This window comes from Physeter macrocephalus, chromosome 15 (genome assembly GCF_002837175.3).
Source record: "Physeter macrocephalus isolate SW-GA chromosome 15, ASM283717v5, whole genome shotgun sequence".
Taxonomy (NCBI): Eukaryota; Metazoa; Chordata; class Mammalia; order Artiodactyla; family Physeteridae; genus Physeter; species Physeter macrocephalus.
This window is the reverse complement of record NC_041228.1, coordinates 26,532,505-26,544,387: the sequence shown is the minus strand read 5'-3', so window position 1 is coordinate 26,544,387 and position 11,883 is coordinate 26,532,505. Positions and strand designations below refer to the sequence as shown.

The 11,883-nt window shown below is 43.7% G+C and overlaps 1 protein-coding gene across 10 annotated transcripts in view; it reads left to right on the top strand.

Annotated features, from left to right (window-relative positions):
- The window catches only part of SYBU (syntabulin), a 72,916-nt gene that overhangs the window by 39,438 nt on the left and 21,595 nt on the right, over positions 1 to 11,883 (top strand). The window contains exon 2 of one of the 10 annotated variants that reach the window (XM_055091274.1): positions 6,277 to 6,355. The exons of the other annotated variants lie outside the window; for them this stretch is intronic. Coding sequence (XP_054947249.1) covers positions 6,277 to 6,355 — 79 coding nt within the window. The remainder of the gene's footprint in view (positions 1 to 6,276; positions 6,356 to 11,883) is intronic. 10 annotated transcript variants of the gene reach the window in all.

The window sequence follows — 11,883 nt, the reverse complement described above, 5'->3', positions numbered from 1 at the left end:
CTCTAATGATTAGTAATGTTGAGCATCCTTTCATGTGTTTGTTGGCAATCTGTATATCTTCTTTGGAGAATTGTCTGTTTAGGTCTTCTGCCCATTTTTGGATTGGGTTGTTTGATTTTTTGATATTGAGCTGCATGAGCTGCTTGTATATTTTGGAGATTAATCCTTTGTCAGTTGCTTCTACTCATTTGTTTTTTCAGCAACTATTGATGTGCCAGCCAGTGAGCCAGGCACCGAAATACAACAGTAAACCAAGGGCTCCATGTACATGTGTGATGTGATATGTTTCTGGGGGAAGTACCAGGTCCCATGAGTACACAGAGGAGGGCCATGGAACCCAGACTTTGGGGTTCTGAAAAGAGTCCCAGGGGAAGTAATGCTATATTGACACTTATAAAGGGTAAAACTCGGTTTTAAGTGCAAAGACACTTGGGGATCTGAATTTTATATGCCATTGCTGTTAACTTTAGTACTGTGTACTTCCTTAGAGTTTTAAAAAAATTCTATTGTCATGGTTACCATGTTGTATTTAATACTTATTTTTTAGATGGCTCTTTCCTCTATTAGTATGTGAGCCTCTTTAGGACATGGACCATGCTTGTTTCCGTCCTTCTTTCCCTTTTTCCTTCCTTCCTTCCTTCCTTCCTTCCTTCCGTCCTTCCTTCCTTCCTTTCTTCCTTCCTTCCTTCCTTCCTTCCTTCCGTCCTTCCTTCCTTTCTTCCTTCTTCCACACCCCCATTTTATTTTTTATTTAAAATTTATTTATGCTGCATTGTTTCTTTTAAAATATTATGTATATAATATGACGCAGATAAAGAACAGATCTAACATACACGTAAGCTATGCAGTATAACAAACAATAAAGCAAACGCTGTGACCCACCTTTCACTTCAAGAATTACCACCACCGAAGCTGCCTGTGTGCTCTCCCAGATCCCATTCTCTGCCTTTCCCCAGAGGTAACTACTGTCTTCAAATGTGTGTTTTATCACTTCCTTGCATTTTAAAAATAATTCTTACCACCTTAGGTATGTGTCCCTAAAAATATGTTGGAGCACAGGGGTAAAATTTAAACATGGAGCCATTTGCCTTTGTGCTCTCCATAATTAGCACAGGGCCTAAAACTTAGTAGGTCCGTACTAGATATTTGTGAACAGATGGATATGCCCTGCTAGAGCCTAGAAGATATTCTTGTGATGCTCTACACCAAGGAGATATTGGAATTCAGTTTTAGTGGGTTTGTTCCTTTTGAGCCTTGTTGGTTTTGTCTCTTTAGGGTGCTTATAGAAGCAGGTCACAGGAATGAGTTACATACTGTTTAATTGTTTGGGGATACTTCCAAACTACCATTTCCTACTTACCCTCCTCATTTTATCACCATGCAAACACTCTCCAGTGGTCCTAAAGAGAGTGGCCTTAATATTTTTGTAATAATCAGCTCTGCTTTTCCATTCCATTTTGGCTTTTCTTAGAACATTGTGGGGTGGGGAGGAGAGAGGTGGAGAGACTAGAGAACACCGAGTACAGTTGAATTAAAAGTTGACTTGTGTCGGGGGTGGGGCAGAGGACCTGGGCCAGCCAAGGGTTGGCCAGGGAACGCGTGCTCCGTGCCAGACGTCATTTTGAGTTGAGATCCTAGGGAAGGTTCCATTTAACAAATCCATGGCAATGCAGAGCATAATTTGTGTGCAGAGTACAATCTGATCACGAGAGAGCTTCATTTTTTTTAAATGCTATGCAGCACACAAAAATCAGCAGAGAATGTTTTCAGAGGGACCTTCAAAAACATTTCGTTCAGAAGCTTGAGAGTTTAGTTTTCATTGGGTTAAACAGTGGGGTGAGGTGACTGTTGGAGCTTGCTGCTGGAAGCTCAGCTGGCTCACAGAATGCCTTGCCTCTGCCCAGCGAGCACCCAGCTCTGAAGGCACAGTGGGAGTGTGGCGTCTGGGTGAAGTCCCCTCCCTGGGAGGTGCCAGGCTCCGCTGGCCTTGCTCAGGTGTCCCAGGGCAAGAGTGCGGGAGCTGGTCCACCTGCCTCGCACCTGCCTTCTTCCAAGCCCGTCCCTCCCTTCATCCAGAAATCCTCTGTTGTGTTGCCAGGCCGTCTTCTGGAAACATTTCCAGGTGACTTCATTTTTCCCTGCCTCCTCAATTCTCACTTTAGTTCCTTGAACACATGTTGGAATTAAAACAAACCCCACGAGGCCTTCTGTTGCTCCATTCGCTTTTGTTCTAACACTCTGTACAGATGCCAGAAATTGCCAGAATTTACCCAGCTTGTTTATTTTTATTTTATTGACATTTGTGCTTGCAAATAAAAAATACTTGCGTTAACGATTGATTACACAGTGGTAAATGTAGCATTGATCTTGGAGCAGCTCAATCCATTTTGATTAGATTATCCAGTTTTTCACATAGTCCTCGGGCCATACAAGAGACATTTTTTCCGTTCATTTGACTGAGATCATTCCTGTTTTGTGTTTTGGCTCTTTGGTTGTACAGAAAATATACATATCGCCATTCAGTTGTTCTTTTATGTGGGTAGAACTGCAGTCAAGTGTGTAACATAAGATGAGGTGTCTCTTAATGTTTAACTTGCTTTATGGTTTTCCTGTTTTAAATCCTTGAGTTCACCTGGGATTTTAAATGATTTTGAACCTATGTGGTTAATTTTGTGAACCTAAGAGCTATGTGGTGAGGGACTCTGTAGTCAGGACTCTTTCCCACTTCCCTTACGGCCCAGTTTCTAACTGTAATAGTCACCTGCCTTGCCTTCCAGCCTGCAGTCGCTCCTCCAGATATACTGCTGCAAGATCTCCATAAAGCATCGCTCTGTTCGTGTGAACACCCCGTTCAAAACTCGCCATGGCTCCCTCATGCCTTCAGAGTAAAGGCCCTTAGCACAGCTTTACATTCTTCAGCTCTCTACAACTCACCCTTTTGGCTGCGTTTTCTCATCTGATCACTGTACTCCAGCCAAAGAAGGGGTTCGGTATATTCTAAATATGCCCTGTGTTTTCCTTCCTCTGGGTTTCAGTTCATGCCACCCCCGTGCACTAAAGGTCTGCTTCCCTCTGCACCCCCAACAGTTGGTCGTGTTCTCCCGGCTGCTCAAGGCCCATCTCAAGTGGTCTCTCTTCCCTGACATAGTCCCTGCCCTCTTTCACTCACCCTGTCTGAGAGTATTTCTTCCTCCTCTGTGGTGCCTTAGTGCTCTCTCTCTGTATTGCACTCAGCATGTCCTCTCGTATCCTAGTTGCTTGTCTCTATAGCTTGTCTCCTCCTGAAAGGAGCCTTGAGGCCTGGGACTGTACTTCTCCATGTTTCCCCCCTCCCAGTGCCTTAGCCTGTGTACAGCTCAATACGTATTTGAAATGGACTGAATTGAATGCTATCATCTTGGTTTCCAGTTCTCAGATCTTTGTGAATTCTGATGACGAGGTCCCATGAAGAGTGGACGAAGAAGAAAGCCAACTCTGGAGTCAGAAGGGCTAGCTCTGCTGTTACTAGCTTTGTGACTTGGGCAAGGCTCATCACCACTCAGAACCTCAGTTTCCTCTTCTACACCCTGTATGTCTTTAGAACATACGTCTTTAGATTCAAGAAAATAGCAGAGATAGAGTTCTTGATGAAGTAGGCTTTTAGTACACAACGGCTAGTAATGTTACTGTCTGACTCTGTCATCTGTTGTTTTAGTTATCCCTTCAAGGTTTGTGTAATCTCTAGTCTGCCGTCAGCACCAGGCCGTCCGTGTTTTCATTCGTGTCATTAATAAAGCATGTTAAAGTAGGATAAGGGCAAGGACGGAGCCAGGTGACACGTTACTGGAGATTTCCCTTGAGGTTGGCAGACAGTCCATTAGTCAACATCCTCTGGGTCCTGAACTGTGCTGTCATCCAGTGCATATGTCACCTTTGTTCATAAGACTTTCCTAAGGGTTGTGACTAAATGCCTACTGAATTCCAGGTAGCTGATTTATGTGGCAGCCCCAAAGCATAACTCTTGTCAGGAAAGGAAGTGAGAATTGTTTTTTTTATATCTATAGGTTCTTAGTGGACTTTTGCTGGCTTCTACTTGCCTTATTAAGGGATGGACCTTTTCTACAGTTTTACTGGAGATAAACACCAAGCTAAGCAGTTTATGATTTCCAGAATTTGTTTTTTCCTCTGCTTTGATAATCTGTGTACTTTTTGTCCATCTCCAACTGGCTATCTCTCTTGCTTTGTGATTTCTCAAAAGCTGGTAGTATTTCCACAACTATTTCTGTAAGTTCTTTTAGTACCTTTCTCTTCATTCAATATATATTCTTCTGAGTCTGTTCTATACCAGGCACTGTGCTTGGTGTGTGGGCGATACAGTGATGAACAAGACAGAGGTCTTCCCAGACTGCATGGTTTTTGCATGCTAAATTTTGGGCTGAAAACTTGAATTTTAAGGGATTTGGGCATATGGGATGTAGGTAGGATTGGAGGGAATATTTATCTTAACTGTAAATAACACCAGGCTGTCAACCCAACCTAAAAGGAGAGAAAGAGGAAGGTAACTCAGTAGAGAGCCTTTCCAGGAGCCATTGCTAAATACTGAGTATGGAGGAACTTTTGATGTTGTGAAATCTTTCAAGGCCACAGCAGCTACTGTGTGTTAAATGCGGCATTAGACACTGGGCTGCAATAATGGACGAGTCCTCAAGGAGCTGACAGTGTGCTGGGAAATTGCAGACGGTTGCAGTACAATGAGATAAATGCTCGTTAAAATTCTGGGTGGGGTGAGAGCATAAAGGAAGGGCTTCTAATCTCTTTCCCGAAGGAGTTAAAGATCCAGGCTAACCTGAGACCTGAAGAACAGGTAGTAGTTAGCCAGTCCCAGAGGGACAGGAAAATAATCCAGGTATGGGGGACTTGTATGGACACTCCATGCTATGGAGTTTGGACTTTATCTTAAAGGACACGGGCACCATTAAAGGGTTTCAACAGGGGAATCACCTAATGAGATTTATGCTCTGGAGCAGCGTGGAAGATGGAATGCTTGGGGCTACACAGAGCAGCTGGGACACAGTGTGTGGCTGTGTCATAATTCCAGCAAGAAATGATCATGGCCTGGGGTGGAGCGTTCAGGATGAGAAGAAGCAGGCGGGTCACGGAGTTACTACAGACCGATTTGAGTAGGTGGCTGCAATCTATAATTAAGTATTGAAAACCAGGGCCATTTATTGGAGTGGTTCTCAAACTTCAGTGTCGTAAAGATCACCTGGGCATTTGTAAAAATGTGTATTACAGGAATGCCTTGAGAAAATGTCAGTGGGCAGATCTGGGATATGAGTCAAGAATCTATTTTCAGCAAGTATCCAGGTGACACTGATGCAGATGGGCCTCAGACCACACCATCAAAACCCCCATCTATTCGATGTTTTAAAATGGCAATCTTTTAAGTGTATGCACAATATATTAACTTCACATTTAAGAATGAAGACTCAGTCCTATTACTTTTGTTGAAAGTAGGTGAATGGCTCAGCCCCATGGGTTCATGTGCTAAAAAAAAAAAAAAAAGAGCTGTCTCCTGGCTAGTGTGGTCTGTGTTCGCTAATTGTTTGCTCTCTGGTAAGGGATGCAGAGCAGAGGGTGATAATCTTATTAAGACCCCTGCTGCAGATGGTTTGTAACTGAATTTTCAAAGGTTTCAGCAAGCCCTTTACAAGAGCAAGCAAACAAGCACTTACAGGGAAGATAACATTTCCCCAACTCTTGAAGTTTTGTGCGGGTGTGCGTTCTTAGTGTTCAGGGCATATTTTGATGCATTTACTGTTGTGGTATTTCTCAAGCCTAAATGCCCACCTTCAAATCCCAGCTTCACTATATACAAGCTGTTTAACCTTGAGCAAATTACCTGTTCTCTCCTTCTGTCATCTGTAAAATGGGAATAAAACTGTACCTGTTTTGTGGGCTTGATGTGAGGATTAAATGAGAATACATGTGAAGCACATTGACTAGTGTGTGAACATCATAAGCCATTTCTGACCATTACTGAGAGAAGCCAGGTGACCTGTAATAAACTCATCACTTATATTAAGAGTTTAGTCATGTAATAAAGTCTTCACCTTCCTATTTAAGTCATGGTACAGCAAGTCCTCTACATAACGAACCTTCAAGTTGTGAACTTTGAAAGATGCGAACGTGCGTTCCATCAACGTCAGGCGTGAGTGCAATTGCAGCTTGCCCTCCGTCTCCTGTTGCTGAGGATCCTTCAGCTCTACCATTTCCCACCCCCTCTCTCTCTTCCAGTCAGTAACTCTTCTCGCCTGTTCACTCGATGCCAGCCCCTGTGTGCCAGCTGTTGTACTGTACTACTGTACTTTTCAAGGTACCATACTCATACTGTAAGATTAGAAATGTTTTCTTTATTTTTTGTTTCTTTGTTTTTTATGTATTATTTGTGTGAAAAGTATTATAAACCTGTTACAGTACAGTACTATATAGCCAATTGTGTTAGTTGGGTACCTAGGCTAACTTTGTTGGACTTACGAACAAATTGGACTTACGAACTCACTCCTGGAACGGAACTTGTTCGTATGTAGGGGACTTACTGTACTAAAAAAAAAAAAAATTATGGTGCCCATATGCAGGAATGCTTAGAGAAACTTAGTGTTTAGCAACACATACCAAACATAGGGGTAAGTAGGCCAATAATAATAATGCGGAATATTAATGTGCACTTACAGCGGTCCCCATAACGTCACTGAAGCCTCACAATGGTCCCATGCGATAGGCATGGAATCCCTTTTTAGAGTGAGTAAACTGAGGGGTAGAGAGGTTAATCGATTACCAAGACCACACTATCGTTAACTGAAAGATCAGATATTTTCTCTTGGAACCCACCAATGCTAGAATCTGCTTTTAACCACAGCTGTTAAATATGTATTGTCAGTTTCATGAAGCACGGCTAGTAACACTCAGTATTGTGCCAAGCAAAGTAAGAAGCTGACTCATTTTGAATGTGAAATATGTAAAAATGATTCCCAAAATGTATGCCCTGGTGCGCAGCTATATTTTATTTTATTTTATTTTATTTATTTATTTTTACTATTCTTTTTTAAAAATAAATTTATTTATTTAATTTTTGGCTGCGTTGGGTCTTCGCTGCTGCACGCAGGTTTTCTCTAGTTGCAGCGAGCGGGGGCTACTCTTCATTGCGGTGTGTGGGCTTCTCATTGCAGTGGCTTCTCTTGTTATGGAGCATGGGCTCTAGGCACGTGGGCTTCAGGAGTTGTGGCTCGCGGGCTCTAGGGCGCAGGCTCAGTAGTTGTGGCGCACGGGCTTCGTTGCTCCGCGGCATGTGGGATCTTCCCGGACCAGGGCTCGAACCCGTGTTCCCTGCACTGGCAGGCGGATTCTTAACCACTGCGCCACCAGGGAAGTCCCCGCAGCTATATTTTAAATCACAGTCAAGCCAGCTGCTCTGTTTCTCAGAGGCGGCCATTCAGGAAGCCGATATATGAGTGATCTCAGTCAGAGGGTGCGTTAGAATAGGGGTTCTCAAACTTTAGTGTTGAGTTGCTGACTCTGTAGGTCTGGGGTGGGATCTGAGAATCTGCATTTCTGATAAGTTCCCAGGTGATGCTGATGCTGTTTGGGACCACACTTTGAGAAGCACTATCTCAGAGGAATGGGAGGATGATTGGTGACTATAGGGCAGAGGATGGTTTAAAGTCTACCCTATAATTACCAGACCTGCTCCACAGACCTAGTTATTCAAATTCACAAAGATGATTTGAAGCGACAGAACATCAGCTCTACCATGTAGAGGCTTAGATGCGAAAGGAGATGGACATCTTTGCTTTGCCTTTAACATTTCTAAACCAAGCCAGTTGCTTTCTAACATAGAGACGTTTATACAGAAGCTCCCCGTTCTCTAAAACAGTGGGGCCTGGTTTAAGACTCAGAAATGTCCCTCACCTGTGACTCAGACCCAGCATTTGGTCTTAGAACTAGGTACTTAACTAACTTCTGGGCTGCGTTAAGCCGCCACCTGCCCGCTTCCTCCACCCTATGAGGGACAAGGGTTTTCTCCCTCAGTGAGGTGATATGCATGGTCCAGTAACTCTGGGTCAGCTTCTCATGTCCATGGGCTGGTCTCATTGCCAAAGCTAAGGGGCTAGGTCATGCAGTGACCTAAGCCGAACCCAATAGGACATCAGGTAATTCTTGAAATTATAGGGTTTCCAGGTCAGAAAGACGCTAGGACAAAGGGTCACCTTGGGCATGTTGGGTCCTAAAATTGGGTTAGGGTAATGCAGAGTCTAGTTTTACATTTAACTCTTGATTCTCCATAACAATGAGAGGGAAAGGGATATAAAGACAAATGTGTAAAAACAAATGATCCACAGAGCATTTCTTTTTGTCCATGGAATATATTACATAAAAGTAGATTTACTCCTTTGATTTTTTTCCTTTGGAAGACTTGAGCCTCTGGAAATGCAAGTAGATGTTTATCAGAATGGAAAACCTAGCTAGATGAGTAGCTGGAATTAACCCAACTCATCTTCTCATCATCAGAAGAATTAAGACATAAATGACGGTGTAGGTCATAGAGTGGACTATTATATAGCAGTCAAATGAATGTACTACAACTATATGGAGAATTTTAGCAGCATAATTTTGAGTGAAAATCGTCCCCAGTATTATTCATATCATGATAACCTGTTTGTTAAAAACTAAAAAATAGACAAAACAAGAAAAAAATCTGCCTTGTAGGAATACAAATAGATGTGATTGTTCTTTGTAAAAATGAAAGCAGGAAGTGGTGAACAGGCAATAGGATGAGGAAGTAGATGTAAGTTGGTGTCGACATTCTAGTTTTTTTGATGGGGCTGGTTTCGTCGTTTATTATAATATTAAGTGTGAAGAAATAAACAAAAACAAAAGTAGATAAACCAGTCAGTAAGTAAAAATATAGTCTCACACGAGCTAATGATGAGTGTGTGTCAAGAACCAAGGAATTTGATTAATCCAGTTCTGTGCTTCTGAAACTAATATTTAAACATGGGGGGCAAGTGGGAAAGTAGCTCTCTGGGTTGCAGAGAAAATAATGCAATGCTGCTCTCTAGGTCCTTGCTTGGGCTCCACACAGCACTATGTGACCTGAAGTCTTGGCCACTCCCTCCGCTCTCTTGTCTCACTTGGTACAGCTTACAAATGGAAATCACTAAGGAGGGGGGGTGGGTATCAGTAGATCATCAAAGATTGTCAGTAGAGCGACTTCAGACAAAACTAAGGTTTTAGTATCCCTGGAGTAGGAAGAACATGTATGCTTCCTTTTCTTTTATATCCACCTGTCTGAGAAAGGTCACATGTTTACATGTTTTGTCAGAGAAGCAAAGGTAGGAATTTTAGAAATTAAAAAGATCTATGTGTCCAGTGAAACCCTGGGGCCTGTGTCTTAGAGGGATTTTAAACTAGCCCGCTTCTGAATTGCGTTTATCGCCTCTTTCCCGCGGTTGCTTCCCCTCCCCCCAGTGCTGTCTCCACACGCTGTTGCCTTCACCCCGGACGCCCATCTCTATGACTCCTCCTGCTACAGTCTTGGATTGTGGTGAATAGTTTCAAAGGCCAGCTAGTTCACTGGGCATCTCCATGGAATCTTAATCCTTCCAAGAGGGAATAGTATTTTCCTTTGTTGGCCCCTTTTAGCATCTAATTTATATTCCTCCTATGACGTTTGCCTCTTTCTGAAGACAGGGTCAGCATCTCAACTTGACATTTGCTAGGTGTGCAAAGAGCTGTGGGATGTACAGATACGAACTGATGAAATCTTGCCCTTGTGGAGATGTTGTCTCCTGAGTGCATTATTTGTGACCCCCCACCCAGACCCTACGAGAAGGTTTGATGATTAGCTCTCTATTGTTTAGTGTGCTTGAGGCTTTCCTATGAAATTGGAGAGTTTAGTCAATACAGCCCAAGTCTGAGGATTTACTCGTTGATTTACAATCTAAAGGGATGAGGAAGAATCTTTACCACACTCCTGTCAGAATCTTTTTCTGTTTGTTCATTTTCTTGCTTGTTTTGAATCCTTGCTCACTACTCACACCCCACACCAGCCTCACCTCACTCCTGGCCTCTGCTCCGAGTTCTCCCTGATTTTGGCCTTTCATGTGTTGGGACCCAGATGTGATTCAGAGAGGGAGATCGTGAGAAGAAAAATAAAAATAATAGCAATATTTTTAAATGCTTACTGAGTGCTAGGCACTACTTTTTACATGCTTTTACATATATTAGTTTACATAATCCTTACAACAGCTCTGTAAGAAGGATACTGTTATCATTCTCCTTCCATAGAAGAAGGTGAGGCCCAGAGAGGCTAAGTGCCTTTCCCAAGGTTACACAGCTAGTAACGGAGGCTACTAAACTATATTACCTCATAAAAAGTGAAGAGAAACAACTTCATGGGGATTGAAAATGTGAGAGAGAAAGAGAAAGGACAGATTATTTAGGAACCAAGGTGAAAGGATGTCAAGATATTAGAAGTGGAGCACGGCCAAGTGCTGACAAGGTCCAGTGATGGAACTCCACTGGTGGACTGTTTAAATGGAGCAAAGGGCAAGGGCAGTGCTGCTGCAAAAGTCAAGGGAGTGAGGCCTTGTGAGATGCAGCTTCAGTGTGGGAGGTGGGTGGTGGCCCCCCCCAGGAGCCTGTGAGCGGAGAGCAGACCTTGAGTGGTGTGCCCTGCAGGCCGTCACATAGCCGTGGCAGTGACAAGGATGAGGGGAGGCCGTTAAGGCTGTTAGGTCTTGGAGTCAATTTTAAAAACTGTGCTTAAGGACAGAGTGAGGTTTAAAAAAAAAAAAAAAAAAAAAAGAAATGCTGTTTTAGAACCCTCTTGCGTGTCTCTGCAGCAAATTATAAATTATGTCCTCTTCTTCCTAGCAAGTGGGTGATTCTGTCCCATCCATGGTCTCAAACTGCTTTCAGACAGCACTGTCTCAGCCTTACTAAGGGTGGAAAATGAGGGGACTTGGAAAAAGATCCATCCTTTCCTTCTCCCTTATACTCTGGACTTAGAGTCCCAGACACAAAACCCAGCCCTGCTCTGACTTTGTAGCGCTGGTGGCATGTCAGTCCCCAGTTCTCCCTCCCACCCCTTCACCATCTCCTTCCTCCCCTGTCCACTGTCCCCACGATGACACCCCTGCTCCGAACCCACCACTGCCACCTGAGTGCTACTTCTCCCTGATTTAGGTTTTGCTGCCAGACGCGGAGGGCAGGCACCTCATTTTGGTAAACACGGGATAAACACTTCTCCTTAAATAGAAGCAGCAGCCTCACCAGCTGGCTTTTTTTTAAGTGGGAGAAATTCAGTTGAGTAAATTCGACAAATCAAAGATGAGGACAATGTAAGAGTGAAAACTTCCTCAAGGAGGATTTGCTCTTGCTACTGCCAGACCCCCAAGATAATCAATGTAGATGAAGTTCATGGCCACTGTGGACGCAACCCTTCCCAGACCCATTTAGTGGGCGAGAGGGTTGCCCCTCAAGCCCACCTTCTTAAGGGCCTGTGCCCAATTCTTGTTCAGTGTGGGAGGCTCCGCATGCCTGTGTGGTTCCTTTGGTGCCCCTCAGCCTGTCAGCTAGGGACACCTTGACCACACCAGAGGCAGCAGGTTAGGGCTGATGAGATGACCCAGAGGAGAGCTGGCTGGATTGTGCGGTGTTTCTCTCTACTGAATGATGTTTGACACCCCCAAGTCCAAGCTGTTGGGTCCTTCCTCTTTAAAACAGGAGTATGAGGACTTCAAACCATGGACCAACTGCTGAGTATCCTACTAGCTTTACAAACGAACGTGTGTGCGCTTGAGTTCGGCTGGAACTGGTACCTTCTGTATGTCCCCCCTTCCC